Genomic DNA, 25,688 nt, shown 5'->3' with positions numbered 1-25,688 from the left:
CCTCACCTGAGGATATTTTTTTCCATTTATTAATTAGAGAGAATAGAAGGAAGGGGGAGAGACAGAGAAAGAAACATCAATGTGAGAGAGACACATCGACTGATTGCCTCCCGCACATTCCCTGACCAGGATCGGGGATCCAGCCTGCAACCAAGGTACGTGCCCTTGAGTGGAATCAAACTTGCAACCCTTCAGTCTATAGGCCAACACTCTAACCATTGAGAAAACTGGCTAGGGTATATTCTTCCATTTTTATAAATCAGACAAAATATCTCCTCTTTTTTAAAAATACAAATAATTGTCTATTAATATTTTGATTATAATACTTTTTTTGGATTGACTTTTTTTTTGCATGCCTCAGTAACAATCCACTGTCATTGTCAGTTGTATTATTATTCTTGTAATAACTCTCATTACATCTTTTATTTTTAAAAGTGATCACTAATAAATAACCACAGCCATTTATGTCTTTTCCTCATCTACAGATATTTTTTGTCTTAATGTAATGTATCCTTAAAAGCACTTGCTATTGGCTACAAGCCAAAGTATTATACTGTTAACAAAAATGAACTTTTGTAATGAATTTACTGGGGTAACATTGGTTAATAAAATTACATAGATTTCAAGTGTACAATTCTATAATACATAATGTGTATATTGCATTGCGTTCACCATCCCAAATCAAGTCTCCTTACATCACCCAATATCCTATTCTACCCCCCACCCTCATTCCCCTCTGGTAATCACCATATTATTGTCTATATATGAGTTTTGCTTTTGTTTTGTTTTGTTTTTTATTTTAACAAGAGGGGAAGGGGAGAGAAAGAGAAAGGAGGAGAGAAAGAGCCATTGATCGTTCCCCAAATGGGGAACAAACCCCCAACCTAGTATGGGCCCTGACCAGGAATCAAACCAGCAACCTATAGGTGTACTGGATGATGCTCCATTACACTAAGCCACACCAGCCAAGTCCATTTCCTTTGTTGTTGTTGTTTTACTTTTTGCTTAATCCCTTCAAACTTTTTCACCCAGCCCTGAAAACCCCCTCCCCTCTGACAGCTGTCAATCTGTTCTCTATGAGTCTTTTTCTATTTTGTTTGTGAATTTTGTTCATTATAGTCCACATAGGGATGAAATAATATGGTATTTGTCTTTCTTTGACTGGCTTATTTCATTTAGTATAATGCTCTCCAGGTTAACAGATAAAGGACTTCTTCAGAACCCCATGAAAAAGGACTGTACCAGGTACTTGTGACCATATCAACAATCCACTGAGTGAGATCACACCACTAATCAACTGAGTGAAACTACTAACACAAGGTAAAATGGAACAAGAATTAATTACTTAGGATTTAATGAACTGATGAAGGATGATTGATGGTTTAGTTTGGAATATTACCAGTGTAATAATCCTATCTAATAAAAGAGAAACATGGTAATTAGCCATAACTTTGCTACCCTTCCCATTGGCTAATCAGGGAGATATGCAAATTAACTGCCAACCAAGATGGCAGGCGGCAGCCAGGCAACTGATGCGAATAGGAGGCATGCTTGCTCCAGTGACAGAGGAAGCCAACGTTCCCCGCCTACCGCTGCTGGGCTCTGAGCTGCTCTCTAAGAAACAATGTTACAAATATAGAAGCTAAACAAAACCCCAGAAATCTGCTTTCAGTCAGCCGGGATATCAGAGCTGGAGTCGCAACAAAGTTTCAAATACAGAAGGTAAACCAAGTCCAGAAACCTGCTTTCAGCAGCCGAGGTCTGAGCTAAAGCTGGCTCTCAGCTCCAGTGACAGCCATAGAAGGTAAATAAATCCCAGAATTAAAAAAAAAAAAAATGAAAAAAGGAGAGGCTGGGAGCTTCAGTCACCCGCCAGCCTGAAAACGGCCCTTAGCCCCTCATCCAGACTGGCCAGGCACCCCAGTGGGGACCCCCACCCTGAAGGGGGTGTGACCAGCTGCAAACAGCCATCATCCCCTCACCCAGGCTGGCCAGGCACCCAAGTGGCACCCCCAACCTGAAAGGGGTGTGACCAGCTGCAAACAGCCATCATCCCCTCACCCAGGCTGGTCAGGCACCCAAGAGGGACCGCCACCCTGATCCAGGACACCCTTTAGGGCAAACCAGCCGGCCCCTACCCGTGCACCATGCCTCTATCCTATATGGTAAAATGGTAATATGCCTCCCAGCACTGGGATCAGTGGAGCCGCGAGGCCTCCCGAACCTGGGATCAGCGGAGCCATGAGGCCGCCTGGGACCAGGATCAGCGGAGCCGCGAGGCCTCCTAGCACCAGGATCAGCGGAGCAGCGAGGCCTCAGTGAAGTGTGACAGGGGGCAGCGCCCAAACCCCCTGATTGCCCTGTGGCTCTCTGTGTGACAGGGGGCGGGGCCACAACCTCCCTATCTGCTCTGCTCTGTTCATGAAAGTGGAAGGCGCCCCAACTCCCTGATCGGCCCTGCTCTGTGCCTGTTAGGGGGGACCTCCCCAACCCCCTGATTGGCCCTGCTCTGTGTGTGACAGGGTGGAGCCGCAACCTACCCCTCAGCCCTACCCTGAGTGTGACAGGGGGAGCTCCCCAACCCCCCCATGGGTCCTGCTCTGTGTGTGACGGAGTGGAGCCGCAACCTCCCCATCGGCCCTGCCCTGAGTGTGACAGGGCGGAGTGCCCCAACCCCCTGATTGGCCCTGCTCTGTGAGTGACAGGGGACGGCGCCCCAACCTCCCCATCGACCCTGCCTTGAGTGTGACGGGGGCGGCGCCCCAACCCCCCAATCGGCCCTACCCTGAGCGTGACTGAGGGTGGCATCGCAACCTCCTGATCTGCCCTGCTCTGTGCATGACAGGGGGTGAAGTCCCCAATCAACCCTGCTCTGAGCCCGACCAGGAGCTGCGGGGCAGGCACCTAGGGATTGGGCCTGCCCTCTGCCACCCGGGAGTGGGCCTAAGCCAGCAGGTTGTTATCTCCCGAGGAGTCCCAGACTGTGAGAGGGCACAAGTGGGGCTGAGGGACACCCCCCCCCCCAGTGCACAAATTTTTGTGCACTGGGCCTCTAGTCTATACATAATAGAGAAATATGCTAATTAACCGGGACGCCATAATGGGTTGACTAGACAGGAGGAGGTTGCATGCAGAGCATCGGGGGCAGGGCGGCATGGGCCTCTACGCACCTGTGCTAGGGTAGGGCCTGATGAGCAGCAGCCTTGGCATCTTCAAAGGCCGGAGAGGGAGGCAGGGCAGGACCAGAAGCAGCCGTGGCTGCTGCGGGGGCCCAGGGAGCGAGGTAGGGCCAGACCGGCAACTCGAAGGTGGGCGGTGCTGCAGAATTTCAAATTGCACGCTGGGTTCCTTGAAATGACATCTGAATATGATGCTCATTGAATCATATATGATCAGACACTTAGGAGCAAATGTTCACTTTATGGAACCAATGCGTACAAAACCCAGGGAAAACCAGGCTGATGCCTGGCTTTCAGAGTTCCTAGCCTTATAGGAGAGTAAGTACAGTCTATCCCAGGCAGGCCCCAAAATTTTTAGATATTTGGGGGATCTAGAGAAGAAAGGAATTCACCCAAATTTATAGATACTATAGGTGAAATATGGTGGATAATTCTTGGCTTGGCATCTCAGCCTCATGAGGTTTTTAAAAGCTCCATCTGAGATTCTTTATGAACATGTCTAGCAAAGCAGGAGACATCTGATCGATAATGGTCCTCTCTCATTGATGTTTCTATCTCTCTATCCTCCTCCCTTCCTCTCTCTCAAAAAAAAAAAAAAAAAAGAGAGAGAGAGACAGAAATGCCATTTGATGGAGCATTTGAGATCTTGATTTCTGGCATGCCCTAGTTTGGCTCAAATAACTGCTTATAACAATTATCTGAAAGCTTGGACATTCTTACATAGACATTTACTTTGCATAGTCCACATGATTCTGAAGAAGCCTACTCAGGACCAACTGACAGACCTAGATCCAGTGCTAGGTACCAGCAAAAGTCTATTATGCTTTGCATTGGGTGAATTTGGGTGAGTTTTGTCTTGTAATCTGTCTTTTTTTTTTCTTTGTGTCTATTTATATATGTTATAAATGTGATATAATTTTCTACCTCCATATGTATTGTTAATATTAATTTAAAAGCTATCACTTATAAGGACAGGATATTTTAAATTTATCAGAAATATAGACACTAACTCAAAATATCATATTATAATAGTAAACTAGAGGCTTAGTGTACAAAAATTTGTGCACTCAGGGCGGGGGGGTACCTCAGCCCGGCCTGTGACCTCTCACAGTCTGGGACCCCTCGGGGGATGACCATCTGCTGGCTGAGGCCTGCTCCCCAGGGGATTGAGCCTAAGCTGGCAATCAGACATTCCTCTGGCAGCCTGGAAGCCCTAGGGGGATGTCCACTTCCAGCGGGGAGCAGACCTAAGCTGCAGTTGGACATCCTTAGTGCTGCTGAGGAGGTAGGAGAGGCTCCCACCACCACCGCTGTACTGGCAGCCATCAGCCTGGCTTGTGGCTGAACAGAGCTCCTCCATGTGGGAGCTCACGGACCACCAGAAGTCAGCTCCTGCATTGAGCGTCTGCCCCCTGGTGGTCAGTGTGTGTCATACTGACCAGTCATTCCCAGTTTTTCTGCTGTTAGGGTCAGTTTGCATATTACCCTTTTACTATATAGGATAGAGGCCTGGTGCACGGGTGGGGGCCAGCTGGTTTGCCCTGAACGGTGTCCTGAATCAGGATGGGGGTCACGCTTGGGTGCCTGGCCAGCCTGACTGAGGGGCTGAGGGCTCTTTTCAGGCTGCCCACACCCCCTTTAGGGTTGGGGTCCCCACTGGGGTGCCTTGACAGCCTGAATGAGGGGCTGATGGCTGTTTTCAGGCTGCCTGCACCCCCTTCAGGGTGGGGGTCCCACTGGGGTGCTTTGACAGCCTGGATGAGGGGCTAATGGCTGTTTTCAGGCTGTCCGCACTCCCTTTAGGGTTGGGGTCCCCACTGGGTTCCTGGCCAGCCTGGATGAGGGGCTGATGGCTGTTTTCAGGCTGCCTGCACCCCATTTAGGGTGAGGGTCGCCACTGGGGTGCCTGTTCAGACTGGATGAGGGGCTAGTGGCTGTTTTTCAGCTGCACGCACACCCTTCAGGATGGGCATCCCCACAGTGGTGCCTGGCCAGTCTGGATGAGGGCCTGAGGGCTGTTTTCAAGCAGGCCAAGCCTGCAACTGGAGCTCCCAGTCTCTCCTTTTTTTCCTTTTTTTTTTATTCTGGGATTTATTAACCTTCTGTAATTGAAACTTTGTTGCAGCTCCAGCTACGAGGCCGGCTTGCTGAAAGCAGGTATCTGGGGTTTGTTTAGCTTCTATAATTGCAACATTGTTGCACCCGGAGCTCAGAGCCGGGCCTCGGCAGGCGGGGAACCTTGGCTTCCTCCATCACTGTAGCAAGCAAGCCTCATGTTCGCTTCAGCTGTGTGGCTGTCAGCCGCCATCTTGGTTTGCAATTAATTTGCATATCACCCTGATTAGCCAATGGGAAGCGTAGCAAAGGTATGGTTAATTACCATGTTTGTCTATTATTAGATAGGATTTGATACTTTTCTTTATTATGCATATTTAATAAAAGGAACATTTAATAATAATTGTACATGTTGAGGGACTTTTGATCAAGATGGCAGAGTATATAAACTCTATGCACACCTTCTCCACAATCACATCAATATTCAACTAAATTATAGAACAAACATCATTGAGAACCTCCTGAAGACTAGCTGAACAGAACTTTTATAACTAAGGATGCAAAGAATAAGCCATGTAGAAACAGTGGAAAGAATGGTGACATGGACCATGATAATCCCACATTCACGGTGTGGAGATTAGAAATCTAGAGTGATATCTCGGCTGCAGAGGTCCCAGCCCCATACCTGGCTCCACAGCTCAGGGTACCAAGACCAGGAAGAGAAGTCCCCATAACATTCGATCCCTTCCCAAGCAGTTCCAGACCCTACTCACCTGGTGGCCAGTTCAGATCACACTACAACACAATCCAACAAGCTCCACAAAATATAAACCTAAAGGTTGGACTAAACTAGCAGGAGAAATGTACTAAAGAGACTTTTTCTCCATGAAGTTATCTCCCATAAAAAGATTGTCTGCTGTAGTCATGGCCAGATCTCATATCCAGTCAGTATAAGAATGAACCCCAGAGGGAGAAAATGGCGACCAGCAGGAAGGTAGGGAGGGAGAGAGTGTGAGAGCACAAGGAAGTGATGGAGGAGTGTGTGGACGTGTGTGGTATGTGTGAATGAGCTAGGGACAGTTAGATTCTGCAGGTCTTCTAAGGGGCTGCTAAACCGGGCAGTCTTAGGCGGCGGAGTCCCGCTCCCTGCATGGACACTCCTGGGAGGCCAGCAAAGGCACGGCGACCACGCCATCTTGGGAAACAGAGCTGCTTGAGACTAGGATCCTGGCCTCAGCACCACCCAGTCTGATCTCAGACGAATACCAGGACCCTGCAGCCACAGGGGACAGAGACCTGTGACCACAGCTACAGACCTGCGGGCACCAAAAGTTCAGATATCCCCGTGGCAAATCCTTGAGTAACAGAGCCCATCCCCCCTTCCCTCAGGCTTGCAGGCAGCGCCAGAGTAACTAACTGATAGACCCACCCCTTGCCGGGCCTCAGCGCTCCAGGAACTTTAGCCTGGAAGTGTGCAAGCACCTTGGAACTGATCCCGTGTAGGGCCAGGTTCAGGAGCCCTGGGCTGGGGGCAATCGCGCGAACCCCAGGAACTGATCCTACATGCACTGCCGGGTTCGGAGCCCTGGGCTGGGAGCAAACAGCGCGAAGCCCAGGAACTGAGCTTGCATGCACTGCCTGCTTCTGAGCCCTGGGCTGGGAGCAATTGCGCGAACACCGGGAAGTTGGCCCGGGTATCACAGGCCCAGGGACCCCGATTCTCTGGGCAGGAGGCAGCACCAAGCACCAGTGACTTGACTGTGTTTCTTATCACCTGCGCCTGAGATCCTGATTTCCTGTGCATTCATACTAAGAGCCAGTGACTCCAATTCCTTGTGCAAGGACACACAGGGACCCTGATTCTCAAGGCAAGGTCATGCGAAGCAACAGAGACTCTGATACTGGATTCTTGGGGAACTCTGACTCCTGGCGCACGCTAGGGGGCTCTGGTTTTCAACAGGCAGGAGGGAGGGGGGTAAGAGATCAACCAAAGGACTTGTATGCATGCATATAAGCATAACCAATGGACATAAGACACTGGGGGGTAGGGGAGGCCAGGGGATTGTCAAGGGCGGGAGAAAAAAAAAGGAGACATGTAATACTCTTTGTAATACTTTAAGCAATAAAAAAAAAAGAATGAACCCCACTGACATACCAACAGCACTATTGGCCCAACTAGACTGTCAAATTACAGTGGGAAAGCTGGGGAGTGTTGAGGGGGGAGGGGGAAGTAAGAGATCAGCCGAAGGACTTGTATGCATGCATATAAGCATAGCTAAGGGACACAAGACACTGGGGGGGGGGGGGTGAGCGCATTTGCCAGGGGGCAGGGGAGGCCGAGGGAAGGTCAATGGGGGGGAAAAAAGGAGACATATGTACTAATATCTGTAATACTTTAAACAATAAAATAAAATTTAAAAAAGAAAAAAAAAACAATATGGGGAACACCATGGAGAACCCAGATCAGGAACCAGAGAGACAGTGCCAATGGATCCCACAGCACACCTTCTACATAAGGCCACTCTTTCAAGACAGGGAGAAGTAGCAGATCAATCTAACATATAGAAAAAACAAAAAAACACATGAATTCAGCCAAAATGAAGATACAAAGAAACATGTCCCAACTGAAAAAACAGGACTAACTCCAGAAAAATAACTAAATAAAATTGAAACAAGTAATCTAGCAGATACAGAGTTCAAAACACTAGTTATAAGGCTGCTCAATGAACTTAGGATAAGAATAGGAGAACTCAGTGAGAACTTCATCAAAGAGATAGATAACATAGAAGTGAGGTAGAAAGCATAAAAAAGAACCAGAGAGGATTGAAGTATACAATAATTAAAAGAACAACGTACTAGGTGGAAACAACAGCAAATTAGATGAAGTAGAAGATTGAATCAATAATCTGGCAAATAAGGTAGTGGAAAATATCCAATTGAAATAGCAAGAATCTACACTAATAAAAGACAAACATACAAATTGACCATACCTTCACTATGCCTTAAGCCATGCCCACCAGCCAATCAGAGCGACTATATGCAAATTAACTCAACCAAGATGGCGGCAGGCAGCCACAGGGCTGGAGAGAGCAGGAGGCTTGGTTGCCCCAATGATGGAGGAAGCCAAGTTTCCCACCTGCTGCGGTGGCTCTGAGCTCCATTCAAAGCAACAAAGTTTCAATTATAGAAGGTAAATAAACCCCAGATACCTGCTTTAAACTGGCTGTGGTCACGGAGCTGAAGCGAGCTGGAAGTTTCCCTCCCACCCGCCCTGGCCAGCTCTGAGCTCCTCTCAAGGCCACAAAGTTTCAATTATAGAAGGTAAATATATCCCAGAATTTAAAAAGAAAAAAGAAAAAAAGGAGAGGCTGGGAGCTTCCGTTGCCGGGGGGGCTTGGCCAACCTGGAAACAGCCCACAGCCCCCTACCCAGACTGGCCAGGCATCCCAGTGGGGACCCGCCACCCTAAAGGGGGTGTGGCCAGCCTGAAAACAGCCATCAGCCCCTCACCCAGGCTGGCCAAACCTCCATCAGGTGAGGGTCCCCACTGGGGGGGGGGGGGGCTTGACCAGCCTGCAAATAGCCATCAGCCCCTAACCCAGGCTGACCAGGCACCCCAGTGGGGACCCCACCCTGAAGGGGGTGTGACCAGCCTGCAAACACCCATCAGTCCCTCACCCAGGCTGGCCAGGCACCCCAGCGGGACCCCCACCCTTATCCGGGACACCCTTCAGGGCAAACCAGCCAACCCCCACCCATGCACCAGGCCTCTATCCTATATAATAAAAGGGTAATATGCAAACTGACCCTAACAGCAGAACAACTGGAAATTACTGGTCACTATGACACATACTGACCACCAGGGGGCAGTTGCTCAGTGCAGGAGCTGCCCCCTGGTGTTCAGTGTGCTCCCACAGGGGGAGCTTTGCCCAGCCACAAGCCAGGCTGCCAGCTGCCAGTACAGCAGTGGTGGTGGGAGCTTCTCAAGCCTCCTCAGCAGCGCTAAGGATGTCCGACTGCAGCTTAGGCCTGCTCCCTGCTGGCAAGTGGACATCCCCCGAGGGCTGTCGGGCTGCCAGAGGGATGTCTGACTGCCAGCTTGGGCCCAATCCCCCAGGGAGTGGGCCTAAGCCAGCAGGTGGACATCCTCTGAGAGGTCCCAGACTGCAAGACGGCATCGGCCGGGCTGAGGGACCCCCCTCCGAGTGCACAAATTTTTGTGCACCGGGCCTCTAGTAATAAGAATAAAAAACAAACGGATACTTTAAGAAAAAACATCAAGTGTACCAATATCACATAATAGAGGTACAAAAAAAGAAAATAAAGAGAGAAAGGGATTAACAACATATTTGAAGAAATACTGATGGGAAATTTTCTGAAACTGGTGAAGGAGATAGACATGTAAGTCCACGAAACATACAGTTCAAAACAAGATGAAGCAAAAGAGGTCCATAACAAGATACATAATAATTAAAATGCCAAAGTTTAAAGACAAAAAGAGAATCTTAAAACTTGCAAGATAAAAGCAGACAGTCATGTACAAGGAAGCTGCTTACTTTACAGAAATTTTGTAGGCCAGAAGGAAATGGCACAAAACATTAAAGGTGACAAAAGTAAATAACTACAAACAAGATTACTCTACCCAGCAAGGTTATTAATGAGAATCAAGAGAGAGATCAAGAGTTTCTCAAAAGAAAAAGCTCAGGGAGTTCATCACCACTAAACCAATGTTAAAACAAATGTTACAGGGACTTCTCTAGTAGAAAAGAAAATATAAAAAATATGACAGTCCAATCAATGCCGCTTTGTCTCTGGATCTGTCCTTGTTCATCAGTTTATGTTGTTCATTATATTCCACAAATGAGTGAGATCATGTGGTATTTATCCTTCTCTGACTGGCTTATTTCACTTAGCATAATGCTCGCCAGTTCCATCCATGCTGTTGCAATTGGTAAGAATTCCTTCTTTTTTACAGCAGCGTAGTATTCCATTGTGTAGATGTACTACAGTTTTCTAATCCATTCATCTGTTGATGGGCACTTAGGCTGTTTTCAAATCTTAGCTATGGTAAATTGTGCTGCTATGAACATAGGGATGCATATATCCTTTCTGATTGGTGTTTCTAGGGCCTCAGAGGGAAGGTAGGGGAGGGTGGGGGTAAGGGGGAGAGATCAACAAAAGGACTTAAATGCAAGCATATAGGCCTAACCAATGGACACGGACAACAGGGGGGTGGGGGCATGAGTGGGGGAATAGGCGGTAATGTGGGGATGAGGACACATATCTAATATCTTAAACAATAAAAAAATATATGTTTATTTAAAAATATATGACAGGAAAATACAGAAAAGAAAAAATTCTAACTGACAAAGGCAAACACTGAGTGAGTAATAGATCAATTAGAAAGCTAGGACAAATGTTAAAAGACAAAACTAAGAAGATCATATGTAATTACTACAATTAATAAAGGAATACAAACAAAAACACATTAACAAAGAAAGTAAAAAATATGGACAAAAACAGTGGCCTTAAATGAACATACATGCTAAAAGCCTCAACAAAATATTAGCAAATGGGATCCAGCAATACATTAAAAATATTATACACCACGATCCAGGGAGATTTATTCTGGTAATGCAAGGTTGGTTCAATATTAGTAAATTAATAAATATAATACAGCAGACAAACAAAATGGAGAATAAAAATCACACAATTATATCAATAGATGCAGAAAAAGCATTCAACAAATCCTGCACCCATTTATGATAAAAATTATCACAAAAGTGGGAATAGAAGAAACATACCTCAATGTAATAAAGGCCATATATGGCAAACCCACAGAAAACATCATACTCAATGGGCAAAAATGAAAAGTGTTCTTCTCTTAAAAACCATAAGATCACGAATAATACAGGGATGTTCCCTGTCACCACTCTTATTTAACACTAGAGGCACAGTGCATGAAATTCATGTATGGGTAGGGTCCCTAGGACTAGCTGGCGATCAGGGATGATCTGTGGGGCAACTGGTGGGGTGATCAGGGAGCCCCCGCTGGCACTCGCCTTGGCTGGCCTGAAGCCTGTGAGCTGAGGGCAGCTTCTGCATTGAATATCTGCCTTCGGTGGTCAGTGCTCAACATAGTGGCCAGTTGTTCCGCCGTTTGGTCGATTTGCATATTACGCTTTTATTATATAGGACTAGAGGCCCGTTACAGGAAGATTCCTACAAGAATAGGGCTTCCAGCTGCTAGAGCGAAGCAAAAAGGGGAGCGAAACCCGCTGAGGTGGGCTTCCCTCGCACTCCGAGCCACTCCTGCTGGGTTTCCCCTCCCGCTCTCAGGCACTGTGGCGGGTTTCTCCTCCCACTCCCAAGCACTGTGGCAGGTTTCCCCTCCAACTCCCAAGCACTGTGGCGGGTTTCCCCTCCTGCTCCCAGCCACTCCTGCTGGGTTTCCCCTCCTGCTCCCAGGCGCTGTGGCGGGTTTCCCCTCCCACTCCCAAGCACTGTGGCGGGTTTCCCCTCCCACTCCCAAGCACTGTGGTGGGTTTCCCCTTCCACTCCCAGGCTCTGTGGCAGGTTTCCCCTCCTGCTCCCAGCCACTCCTGCTGGGTTTTCCCTCCCTCTCCCAGGCGCTTTGGCGGGTTTCCCCTCCCGCTCCCAGGCACTGTGGTGGGTTTCCCTTCCCTCTCCCAGGTGCTTTGATGGGTTTCCCCTCCTGCTCCCAGGCACTTTGGCGGGTTTCTTCTCCCACTCCCAGGCGCTGTGGCGGGTTTCCCCTCCAGCTCCCAGGCCGCTGTGGGGGGTTTCCCATCCTGCTTCCAGCCACTCCTGCTGGGTTTCTCCTCCTACTTCCAGGTGCTCCTGCTGGATTTCCCCTCCCACTCACAGGCGCTGTGGTGGGTTTCCCCTCCCGCTCCCAGGCGCTGCCCCTTCCCCTCCAAGCCGCAGCCCCTCCAGCTCGCAGCCGCTGTGGCTGGGCTTGCCCTCCCACCTCCTGCCTCCCACTTCTGCAGCCTTGGCTCCATTTCTGTCCTCGAGGCCTCTACTTAGCTCCCTTCTGTACCGCTTGGCCTCCATTTTGTCCTCAGTCTTCCCTCGCAACTGGTATATGCAAATTAACCACCATCTTTTAGCTTCTATAATTGAAACATTGTATCTTATGGAGCTGTTGCTTCAGGAGCTCAGAGCTGGGCTGCGGCAGGCAGGGAACATTGGAGTCCTCCGTCACTGGAGCAAGCAAGCCTCATGCTCTGCTTCAGCTGCCTGGCAGCAGGCCGCCATCTTGGCTGCAGTTAATTTGCATATCTTACTGATTAGCCAATGGGAAGGGTAGCGGAGGTACTGCTAATTACCATGTCTCTCTATTATTAGATAGGATAGTACTGGAAGTTCTAGCCACAATAATTGGACAAGAAGAAGAAATAAAAGACATCTAAATTAGAAATGAAGAAGTAAAACTGTCATTATTTGACGATGACATGATATTGCATATAGAGAACCCTAGAGATTCCACCAAAATGTACTAGAACTGATTAATAAATTCAGTAAAGTAGCAGGATACTTTATAAACAAATATCCAGAAATCAGTTGCGTTTTTATACCCCAATAATGAATTCTCACAAAGAAAAACTAAGAAAACAATCCCATTCACAGTTGCTTCAAAAAATGTAAAATACCTAGGAATAAATTTAACCAAGGATATAAAAGTCCTGTATGCAGAAAATTATGACACTGAAGGAAGAAACTGAAGAAGACACAAATAATTGGAAGCATATACTGTGTTCATGGATAGGAAGAATTAACATAATTTAAATGTTCACACAACCAAAAACACTCTATAGATTCCAAACAATTACTATCAAAATACCAATGGCTGGCATGGCTAAATGGTTAGAGTGTTGTCCCATGCAGCAAAGGGTCACAGGTTTGATTCCCAGTCCAGGGCACATACCTGGATTAGAGATTAGATCCCCAGGCCTGGCCACGTGCAGGAGGAAAACAATTGATGTTTCTCTCACATTGATGCTTCTCTTTCTCTCTCTCTCCCTCCCTCCCAATCCCTTTAATACTCTCTAAAAATCGACAGAAAATATTATCATTGGAGGAGGATTAACAAAAAAATACCAATGGCCTATTTCATAGAACTACAACAAATATTCCAAAAGCTTATATGGAACAACAAATGACCCCAAATAGCCATAGCAATCTTGAGAAAGAATAGCAAAGTTGGATGAATCATGCACCTTAATATCAAACTATACACAAGGACATAGTAATCAAAATAGCTTGGCCCTAGCCAGTTCTGCTAGATGGATAGAGTGTTGGCCTGCAGACTTAAGAATCCTGGGTTCGATTCTGGTAAAGGACATGTACCTTGGTTGCAGGCTCAATCCCCAACCCTGAGTGGGACACCTGTGGGAAGCAACAAATTGATGTGTGTCTCTCAAATCAATGTTTCTCTCTATCTCTCCCTCTCCCTTCCACTCTCTAAAATTCAATGGAATAAACATTCTCAGGTGAGGATTAATAAAACAATACAAAACAAAACAAAAAAAAAAGCTTGGTACTAGCATAAAAACAGACATATAGATCAATGGAACAGAATAGAGAGCCCAGAAATAAATCCACACTTTTATGGTCAATTACTATTTGACAAAGGATGCAAGAACATATAATAGGAAAAGATAGTCTATTCAACAAGTGGTATTGGGAAAATTGGACAGAAACATGCAAAAAAAAGAGAAACTAGACCACCTTCTTATACCATACAAAATAATAAATTCAAAATGGATTGAAGACTTAAATTTTAGACTTGAAACCATAAACATCCTAGAAGAAAACATAGGAAGAAAAATCTCAGACATTTCTCATAGCAATTTTTTTCTGATACATCTCCTCAGGCAAGGAAAACAAAAGAAAAAAAAATGTGACTACATCAAACTAAAAAGGTTTTGCACAGCTCAGGAAACATTCAACCAAATGAAAAGACAACCCACTGAATGGGAGAACATATTTGCCAATGATACATCTGATAAGGGGTTAATCTCCAAAATATATAAAGAACTTAACATCAAAAAACAAACAAACAAACAATTCAAATGAAAATTGGGCAAGTGACTTGAATAGACACTTCTCCAAAGAGGACATACAGATGGCCAATAGACATATGAAAAATGCTCAAGGTCGCTAATCATTGAAGAGGTGCAAATTAAAACCACAATGAGGTATCACCTCACACCTGTCAGAATGGCTATCATCAATAAATCAACAAAGGACAAGTGTTGGCAAAGATGTGGAGAAAAAGGGAATCCTCCTGCACTGTTGGTGTGAATGCAGACTGGTACAGCCACTGTCGGAAGCAGTATGGAATTACCTAAAAAAATTAAAAACAGAACTCCCTTATGACCCAGCAATTCCACTTCTGGGAATATATCTGGAGAAACACAAAATTTGAAAGAATATATGCATCCCTATGTTCACTGAACCATAATTTACAAAGAATAACCACGATTTCGAAGCAACCCAAGTGTTCATCAATAGATGAGTACCTAAAACAGCTGTGGTACATTTACACAATGACATACTACCCCTCTGTAAAAAAGAAGGAAATCTGACCTTTTGAGACAACATGGATGGGCCTGGAGAGTATTATGCTAAGTGAAATAAGCCAGTCAGAGGAAGGTAAGTACCGTACGACTTCACTTATATATGGAAGGCAATGAACAAAATAAATTAACAAAATATAAACATACTCATAGATACAGAGAACAGACAGACAGCTGTCAGAGGGGATGGGGATGGGGATGGGGAGGGATTAAGCAAGGAGAAAAAAACTCATAGATACAGACAAAAGTAGGTGCTTACCAGAGGGAATGGGGAGTGGGGGGAGGTAGAAGAGGGTAAAATAAGGATAAATACTGATGGAAGGAGACTTGATTTTGGGTAGTCAACACCCAATACAATACTTGGTTTTGTATTAAAGAATTATACCCCTGAAATGATATAATTTTAATAACCTATGTCACCCCAATAAATTCAATAAAAATTAAAAATAAATAAGTAAAAATAAAAAAGCAAAATAAACAAACAAAATAAAAAACTCATAGATACAGAGGATAAACTGATGGTCACTAGATGTGAGGGGCACAGTGGGAATGGGTGAAAAAGGTGAAAGATATAAATAAGTAAAAAACTGTCAGTTATTTAAAAAAAAGCTACAGGGATGTAAATCAGACAATAAGGAATATGGTCAATAATACTGTACTAACTATGTATAGTGTCAGATGGGTACTAGACTTATAGGGAACTCACTCTGTAAGGTATATAAATGTCTATTCACTACATTGTATACAAATTAATATAATATTGTATGTAAACTGTAATTGAAAAATAATATTTAAAATAGTAATAATAATAATACATTTTTATATTTTAGCTCTGGAGTTCACAAAGATAATTGTTACTAACTTGTTTCAGTGACATTAGATTATTCACAATAGTTCTGTGGTTCAATGTTCTAATATTACAAATGGTTTACACCAGTGGTCGGCAAACCGCGGCTCGCGAGCCACATGTGGCTCTTTGGCCCTTTAAGTGTGGCTCTTCCACAAAATACCACTGTGGGCGCACACGTACAGTGCGATTGAAACCTCGTGGCCCATGCGCAGAAGTCGGTTTTCGGCCTGGGCGAGTCTATTTTGAAGAAGTGGCATTAGAAGAAGTGGGGGATGTCCATAGGGTCAGTCTGGCGACTGGGTGACTGGGCGACTGGTGACGCAGCGCAGGCGGGCCGTGGGATATGCAGCGTAGGGTAAGTACATTGTTTTGAGGTACATTCACTGAGGTCGACCCCTTCCAACTCTCCCATCCACACTCGTCTATCTGAAACAAGTATAAGACGAGTGTGGATGGGAGAGTTGGAAGGGGTCGACCTCAGCGAACATACCTCAATCAGATTGAGGACGTTTTTAGCAAAGGCCAGCTTAGGAGTACCCTAAATAAGTTAGTAACAATGTACCTACCTATATAGTTTAAGTTTAAAAAATTTGGCTCTCAAAAGAAATTTCAATCATTGTACTGTTGATATCTGGCTCTGTTGACTAGTTGCTGGGGTCCAACCCCAGCGGGTCCAGGGGTCCCCAAAGGTGTAGACGGAGTCGGCAAAGAAGGAAGGACACGGAGACAGCGTTCAGTTGATCAGCAGCCTAGCCAGGATCTCTAGCCCGTATCTCCAGAGAGGTTCTGCTTCGGATCTCCAGCGAGGTTCTGCAGCCATGTTCCCTCGCTAGGTTCTCCAGCCAGGTTCTGTCCAGGCTCTCCAGTCAGGTTCAGTGTCCAGGTTCCAGTCAGGTTCTCCTGCCAATCTCTGTAGTCAGGTTCAGTCCAGGATCCCTTGCCATGTTCTCCCGCTAGGCTCTGTCTCTAGGCTCCGAGGCCAGTCCCGGTCCAGGATCCTCTGGCATGCTCTCGCCAGCGAAGTTCTTCTGTCTCTAGGCTCCGTGTAGGTTCTGTCTTCTGAATTCTGTCTCCTGAGTTCTCAGTCTTTCTGTCTTGTTACAACTGTATTTATACCAGTTGATTCAATCCTATCAATCTCTATTACAAAGGTTAGGGCGTTTCTTATCTCCATTCCAGGGAGAAAAGATTATGTAGTTTAAACATGATTGTTCGTAGTTAAAGGGATTAATTACCCGCCTGGCACTTAGTTGAGGGGTTTTATTCCCTCCCTAACTTCAGGGGAAAATCCCTACCTGGGGATTCAACCTTTCTCGGAGAGGTGACCTTGGTTAAAACACAGCGCCAAGAAGGTGAGCAAACATATTAAGAACCATATGCCATATATGCCAGGTCCCTTGAAACAGCAAGCATGGACCGGCTCCCGGCAAATTCCCCCTTTTTTATTTTTTAAAAGCAGGCATTAAAAAGAAAAACCTCAAACGCTCTCTTGTATCCATTTTAAGAGTAGGATTGGCGCTTTCTGCTATTACCTGAGTCCTGATCTAGCACCACAGGGAGAGCTTGCCAATCCTGCACTTTCCCGGGGTGGAAAGGCTGCAGTGGGGTTAAGGATAAGGCTCCTTGGGCCTACCTTCTCCCATGCCTCTACATTTACCTTTCCGGCACCTTTCCTTCCTCAGAAAAGCATGGACGTATTTCTTGTATAAAATGTTCTGTCTGACTGGGAGTAACCTTAATTCCTCTGCTAACAAGCATATATGTTAAAAGATCAATACGGAGTCTTTTTTCTTTAGACTCAGTATGGCACATCTTCTTAATCTAAAGATCAATACAGAGTCTTCTTTCTTTGGACTCAGTATGGCACATCTTCTCAATCTAAGAATCAATACAGAGTCTTCTTTCTTTGGACTCAGTATGGCACATCTTCTCAATCTAAGTTCTGTACTATCCACCTTCTTACCCTACTTATCCTCTATAGGGGGGTCTGTAGTACCCTGGTGGAGTCCTATCCGTCCCGAGTGTGGAGGTTTTCAATGGGGGGGCTTACCTAAGGGAATCCTGTTCCAGGGGTTCCCAAAGGTGTGGACGGAGTCGGCAAAGACTATCCACCCTCTTCCTACGGTGGAGTCTGATCCGTCCCGAGTGTGGAGGTTCTCAATGGGGCAGCTTACCTAAGGGAATCCTGTTCCAGGGGTTCCCAAAGGTGTGGACGGAGTTGGCGAAGACTATCCACCCTCTTCCTACGGTGGAGTCCGATCCATCCCGAGTGTCGGGCGCTTACCTAGGGGTCCCTGTTCGGGCGCCATATGCCGGGGTCCAGCCCCAGCGGGTCCAGGGGTCCCCAAAGGTGTAGACGGAGTCGGCGAAGACTATCCACCTTCTTCCTACGGTGGAGTCCGATCCATCCCGAGTGTGGGGGTTCTCAATGGGGGGTGGGGCTTACCTAGGGGAATCCTGTTCCAGGGGTTCCCAAAGGTGTGGACGGAGTCGGCGAAGACTATCCACCCTCTTCCTAAGGTGGAGTCCTATCCGTCCCGAGTGCGGGGCGCTTACCTAGGGGTCCCTGTTCGGGCGCCATATGCTGGGGTCCAACCCCAGCGGGTCCAGGGGTCCCCAAAGGTGTAGACGGAGTCGGCAAAGAAGGAAGGACACGGAGACAGCGTTCAGTTGATCAGCAGCCTAGCCAGGATCTCTAGCCCGGATCTCCAGAGAGGTTCTGCTTTGGATCTCCAGCGAGGTTCTGCAGCCATGTTCCCTCGCTAGGTTCTCCAGCCAGGTTCTGTCCAGGCTCTCCAGTCAGGTTCAGTGTCCAGGTTCCAGTCAGGTTCTCCTGCCAATCTCTGTAGTCAGGTTCAGTCCAGGATCCCTTGCCATGTTCTCCCGCTAGGCTCTGTCTCTAGGCTCCGAGGCCAGTCCCGGTCCAGGATCCTCTGGCATGCTCTCGCCAGCGAAGTTCTTCTGTCTCTAGGCTCCGTGTAGGTTCTGTCTTCTGAATTCTGTCTCCTGAGTTCTCAGTCTTTCTGTCTTGTTACAACTGTATTTATACCAGTTGATTCAATCCTATCAATCTCTATTACAAAGGTTAGGGCGTTTCTTATCTCCATTCCAGGGAGAAAAGATTATGTAGTTTAAACATGATTGTTAAAGGGATTAATTACCCGCCTGGCACTTAGTTGAGGGGTTTTATTCCCTCCCTAACTTCAGGGGAAAATCCCTACCTGGGGATTCAACCTTTCTCGGAGAGGTAACCTTGGTTAAAACACAGCGCCAAGAAGGTGAGCAAACATATTAAGAACAGTATGCCATATATGCCAGGTCCCTTGAAACAGCAAGCATGGACCGGCTCCTGGCAACTAGTGAGTTTGCCAACCACTGGTTTACACTGTCTTTAACTCAGTGGTTACCAAACCTTTTCTTAAATGGCCAGAAGGCAAATATTTTAGGCTTTGTAAGCTATCCTGTCTCTACCATTACTATTTAATATTACTGTTGTACTGGAAAGGCACCCATGGGCAATACTTAAATAAATAGGTGTGATTTGTTAAAACAAATTTTTATTTACACAAAAAAAAATACACAAAAAACGTAGAGGGCAAGATTTGGTCCAAGGGCCATAGTTTGCTGACACTACCTTATCTTCATAACAACTAAAACAACGTTCTTTTTCATTCCACTGTTCAGTCTCCTCTTTGTAACATCCTTGAGACAGATATTGATAATATTTTTAAGAAGACAAGTCTAAGGCTTGTAGAAAGAAATACAGGAAATACCTTGTCCAAGATCACACAGTTCATAGTGCAAGTTATTAAATTCATTTGTCAAGGGAAATGCAAAATGTCCTGTTGCCTGAAAAGGTGTACATATATAAATGCTAATGTTAAACTTTCTAAGGAATTTGTTCCTTAGAAGACTATTTCTGTAAATCATTTTGGAAAATAAACCAAAAAACAGTCTTAATTTATTCATTACAAAAATATATTTTTCATGTATCAAATTCTTTAAAGAAAAATTCCCTTTCATACTGACTGAGTAAAAGGCCTCAATGGAGGTTTTAAGTGATATCTTTTGATTGCTCTTGGTGAGAAAGACATGGGACTGGGAGGAAATGTTTCTTTCTCCTTCTTAAGCAGCCTCCCAGGAGCATGATACTTGACCACAGGGATAAAGATGCCCAGGTTCTCTGCATCCACAAACAAGGAGGATGAATGGTTTCAGACCAGCCTTGAGGCAGCAGGTGGCCTCTTGTAGCTGAAGACTTACCAATGTTAATCTCATCATCAGTCAGAGTGTCTCCAATAAAATCAAACTGAAAGGACTGCAGAGTCTGGGAAAATTTCTGAACAGCTGAGGAATAATCTGCAAAGAAAACAGGAGAAATGGTCAACACTGTTTTACTTTGACCAATATCCTCATCTCTATTAGGGAAAATAGGAGTAAAGCAAAGGGAAATGCTTCCAGCAGGTAACAACTTACATTGAATGATGTTAAACAAACAAACAAACAAAAAAGACTGCACTGTCTGTAGAAGATTTGAGCAACCAGAACCACACATTAAAGAGGGACAAGGGCAGGTTAGTGAAGTCCTTTTAAGTTATGGAACGTGTTTCATCTTCAATCCCTGTCCTCTTTGACCTGTTTGTTCTACTCAAAGCCCGTAAAAACTTAAGCATTTAGTCCTAACCAGTTTGTCTCAGTGGATAAAGCATTGGCCTGTGGAATGAAGGATCACAGGTTCGATTCCAGTCAAGGGCATATACCTTGGTTGCTGGCACATCCCCAGTAGGGGGTGTGCAGGAGGCAGCTCAAGGGCTCTTCCCATGACAACAGAGACAACATCTGGACGTTTTACATATTAACCAGATGACAGCCTGGGTTGGAATACAATCTGGTAGGGGAACAAGTTTGGCTTGCTCACTGAGTATTCACCAAAGGACCTAAAATAAGGGGCACTGAATGTAAAAACTGAAGGTGGTATGGCCAGACACATGTTTAGGCTTTTTTTTTCTTTTGGTTAATAATTTAGAATTTTATTATATAAAATGTTAATGGTGATATAAAATAAAATCACAATTAGGTACCCATTTGACAAATTATCTTTATTCAAATTTTTAAAATATCACCTCCACCAAGAGGTCCAGCCAAACTATCCCCAGTTGCTACTTCAAGAGTGGTTCTTAGGATCATCATCACCTGGAAGCTCGGTGGAAATACACATTCCCAGGTCACACCCAGATCTGCTGAATCAGAATCTGCATTTTTATAGATTCCCTAGGGCCGTGGTCGGCAAACTGCAGCTCGTGAGCCACATGCAGCTCTTTGGCCCCTTGAGTGTAGCTTTTCCTAAGCCTTAGGAGTACCCTAATTAAGTTAATAACAATGTACCTACCTATATAGTTTAAGTTTAAAAAATTTGGCTCTCAAAAGAAATTTCAGCCGTAACCGGTTTGGCTCAGTGCATAGAGCAGCCGTGGGCAAACTACGGCCCACGGGACGGATCTGGCCCGTTTGAAATGAATAAAACTAAAAAAAAAAAAAGACTGTACCCTTTTATGTAATGATGTTTACTTTGAATTTATATTAGTTCACACAAACACTCCATCCATGCTTTTGTTCCGGCCCTCCGGTCCAGTTTAAGAACCCATTGTGGCCCTTGAGTCAAAAAGTTTGCCCACCCCTGGCATAGAGCGTCGACCTGCGGACTGAAAGGTTCCAGGTTCGATTCTGGTCAAGGGCATGTACCTTGGTTGCAGGCACATCCCCAGTAGGGGGTGTGCAGGAGGCAGCTGATCAATGTTTCTCTCTCATAGATGTTTCTAGCTCTCTATCTCTCTCCCTTCCTCCCTGTAAAAAATCAATAAAATATATTTTTTAAAAAATGAAATTTCAATCGTTGCACTGTTGATATTTGGCTCTGTTGACTAATGAGTTTGCCGACCACTGCCCTAGGGGATTAGTATGCTCTTCAAGTTTGAGGAGCACTGTTCTCACCAAAGTAACTCTTCTAGGAAAACTCAAGTTTGCTGGTTATTTATGGTTCCCTGTTCCTGTTTCTTCATTCACACCTTAGTTTCATTATCCTCCATCTTTACATCTATCAGATACACAGGCCTACTAAGAGTTTTTGCTCTCAGGCTAACAGAAAGTGAGACAATACAAACAATAGTATCTATTCCTTTCAATAAAAAGCTATCTCGGTTTAGCTATCATGATTAAACACAATAAAATGTGTTCAGGCATTTGGCTAGAACAGATTAACCTGTCAATAATTGTATTATCATCTTGTCTATGCCCCTTATTCAGAAACACATATGTTCAGAAGCCTGACCCTTTGAACACACCATTGATGATGATCATGATGGTGGTGATGATGATGATGATGATAATAAAGGTTTTACAGAGGTCAGGGACTGCAGACCTGGTTACCATGCCTTTTCAAATTTCCACAATTTAGAATCACATTTTCCACTTCAAATCTGGGCCTCATAAGTGTGAAAGGAACACATATACCCTGCCCTCCACATTTCATCAGCAAAGAACACAAAACTGGTTCCATGTCTCGAAAACAATCACTTTTCTCTGGCCTTCTTGGCCAGCAGCAAAAAAGGACAAGCCCAGAATTACCCATGTAATCTGTTTCACTCATGAAAATTGAATTATAATATTCATTATATTTCCCTCTCACACATACCAGAATTTTTTAAATGTTATCGGAGCCAAACAACGTACAGTTATTATGCATTTCTCTTTTAGAATTATCTGAGCATTTCATAAACCACAAATAATATGATTTTCAACATTTATAGTATAATGCATACAGTAAGGATGGAGTTACATTCATCCCCCCTTTTTATATGTACCATTTCTTTTTTAATGTTTTTAATGTTTCAATTATAGTTGAAATACATTATTATATTAGTTTCAAGTATAGAACCACTTCTCTTCTCCATACTTCAGGCCTTCAAAACACTACCTTACATATTCACAGAACCTGAAAAAGTTTATGAAAGTCTTTCTACAAACATTCTCATTTATTCTTCCCAACTATCCAAAGGTAGATATTACTATCCTTACCTTATAAACAAACAAATAAGACAATGCAGATAAATCACACTGAGAAATATGAATAACCATAAATTAACTGCTCTTCATGGAAAAGTATTATTTATTCCACCTCTGTACTTTGGAAAGTGTCAGGAAAGACTCATATATTTTAGATAAATGAGTTGGGTAAATTCTGGACACCAAAGAATCAACTGATAACCTAGAAATGCTTGTCATGTACAGGACATTTATTTTCTTATCATCCTTATAATAAATGCATCATTCCAAGGCATGTAAACTAATCATTTTATCCTCCCAAATGCTTCCTTATCCCTGTCTACTAATCCACTATGCCACAATTTTTCATACTATATTTGAGGGTTCTCTCTCCATCACCTTCTAATTTAGTCATGTGTCTTCTATAATATTTTTCCTCTCCTTTTCCTTACTCATTCCAGATGACACTTTTTTAGGAAATTGAAAATCTCTGTGAATGAGGTAGACTATAAGAGGATTAATTGGTACAGTAATTAACTAATGTTATATAAATACCAATTTTCTTTCTACCCCTATACTTTTCTATGGAATCATATAGAATATACTTTTATGTCTAACGTATTTAGGTCTACAACATGTCTTAGAAATACACCTACATAAAAAAATAAAATAAAACAGAAGCTATTGGAACCAACATTGTAGGAGATGTGTAAAACAGTAAGAGGTTCACTGCAACCAACCAAAGAAAAATATATATTCAAAATGGCAGGAAAGATTTTTGGTGTTTTCACTAGCCCTTACTGCCCTCATGGCATAGTGGGGTCTTGGGTTTAAGCAAGTAGCAGTCTGTTTCCCAATTCCAGACCTCAAACCATAGGAAGCAGAGCAGACTTTATTTACAAGTTATTGTGTACATCTATTCTAACCTGTCTGGAAGTTCCTTAAAAGGCTGATCCAAGCTGGTCATCTCAGCTTCATATAGAATGTCAGGCAGGGGATGAAATGGACACTGCTCATAAAAGATACAAGGTGACTACAAACCTACTATATTATCTTGCTAAGGGCTGTCATGCCAACATGGCATAAATTGGGTGGCTTAAACAATAAAAATTAATTTTATCACAATTCTGGACACTAGAAGTCTGATATTAAGGTGTCAACAGAATTAGTATTTTCTAAGGCCTCTCTCCTTGGCTTATAAATGGCCATCTTCATTCTGTATCTTCTCATGGTCTTCCTACTGTGTGTGTCTGTGTCCTAATCTACTCTTCTTATAGAAAACCATACATGCACAGCTGGCGTGGCTCAGTAGTTGAGTGTCAACCTTTGAACCAGGAGGTCATGGTTCGATTACCCATCAGGGCACATGCTGGAGTTGCAGACTTGATCCTCAGTGTGGGGAATGCAGGAGGCAACCAATCAATGATTCTCTCTCATCGTTGATGTTTCTCTCTCTCTCTCTCCTTCTCCGTTCCTCTCTGAAATCAATAAAAAATATATATATATATTTTTTAAAAGAAAACAAGTCATGTTGGATTTGGGTACACCCATATGACCTAATTTACCTTAACTGCCACTTGTAAGGCCCTATCTCAAAATAGAGTTATAACATGAAGTTACTAGTAGTGGGGTTAAGACTTCAACATACTAATTTTGAGGGACACAATTCAGCTGATAATAGCCAAGATTATGGGGGCAAGAGATAATCAGTGGAGACATATAATATACGATCTAAAGCACATAGGAGAAGATAGCGTGAGAATCTTTGGGAAATTATGACATTCAAGAGCAGCCAAATATATGGGAGAAATTTAGAAAGACATGTATATGCCAAGGAAAGATACATGCTCAAAAAAGAAGAACCTTTTACCTCAGGCTGTTCCCTAGGCTCAGAGCCTAACTAAATGGTGGAGCACCCCAGCAAGCACAAAGCCAAACTAAAAAGACTAGAAAAAGAGGCTGGTTTGTCTTTTTTTCTTTTCTTATGTACATTTTGTTTGCTTGTTTCTTTGTTTCATTGATCTCCTAGAATTCAAGGAAATCTCTGTCAAAACATGAGCTGAAAACAGCTAAAAGAATGCTTTTCAGTGATCACACATGACAAGAAATAGTAATTGCAAAAATAGTTTGTAAATGTCTCAAAACAAATGAACTGCAACAGCCTTTAAAAATCAAAAATTTTTTTAAATTTAAAAACAACAAACTATAGAAATGGGAGAATCTAATCTGATTTCCTGTGTTGCCACATTATAATAAAATGCCCAATTTTCAACAGAAATTAAAATCACAAAGCATAAAAAGAAACAGGAAAACAAATCTCATTCAAAGAAACAAAATAATTGACAGAAACCAGAAGACATTGAACTTAGTAGAAAAAGATTATAACAGTTGTCTTAAATATGCTCAAAAGCTAAGGGAAAACAGAAAAAAAGAATTAAATGGAATAAGGAAAACAATATTTCAATGAAATAAGAATGTTAACAAAGGTGAGAATCATAAAATGAAAACAAAAAGGATATTATATGTTAATAAAAGGGTCAATTTACCAAGAAGATATAAAATTATGAACATATATGCAGCAAATATCAGAGCCCTAAAATATATGAACAAAATTGTACAGGATTAAAGGGAGAAATAGATAGCTCTGCAATGATATTTCTGATAATAGATAGAATCAGACATAAGTAAAAAAAAATAGAGTACTTAAAAACACGATAAACCAATTGGACATAAGTGACGTATAAAGAAGACCCCATGCCACAACAGAATGCATATTTTTTGAAGTGTACACTGAACATTCTCCAGGATAGACAGTGTGTTAGGCCACAAAACAAAATTTAATAAGTTTTAAAGGATTGAAGTCATACAAAATATCTTTGCTGATCAAAATGGAATGAAATTAGAGATTAATAATAGAAAGAACACTGGAAAACTCACAAATGTGTGGAAATTAAAAAG

General features: G+C 43.8%; 1 protein-coding gene across 3 annotated transcripts in view; it reads right to left on the bottom strand.

The window, feature by feature from the left end:
* The window catches only part of OPHN1 (oligophrenin 1), a 571,284-nt gene that overhangs the window by 427,804 nt on the left and 117,792 nt on the right, over nucleotides 1–25,688 (bottom strand). For all 3 annotated transcript variants that reach the window (XM_059679643.1, XM_059679645.1, XM_059679644.1), the window contains exon 3: nucleotides 19,953–20,048. In XM_059679643.1, coding sequence (XP_059535626.1) covers nucleotides 19,953–20,048 — 96 coding nt within the window. The remainder of the gene's footprint in view (nucleotides 1–19,952; nucleotides 20,049–25,688) is intronic.

Source organism: Myotis daubentonii, chromosome X, assembly GCF_963259705.1.
Source record: "Myotis daubentonii chromosome X, mMyoDau2.1, whole genome shotgun sequence".
NCBI classification, from domain to species: domain Eukaryota; kingdom Metazoa; phylum Chordata; class Mammalia; order Chiroptera; family Vespertilionidae; genus Myotis; species Myotis daubentonii.
Note: the sequence above shows the minus strand (reverse complement) of the source record. Positions and strands in the feature narration are given on the sequence as shown.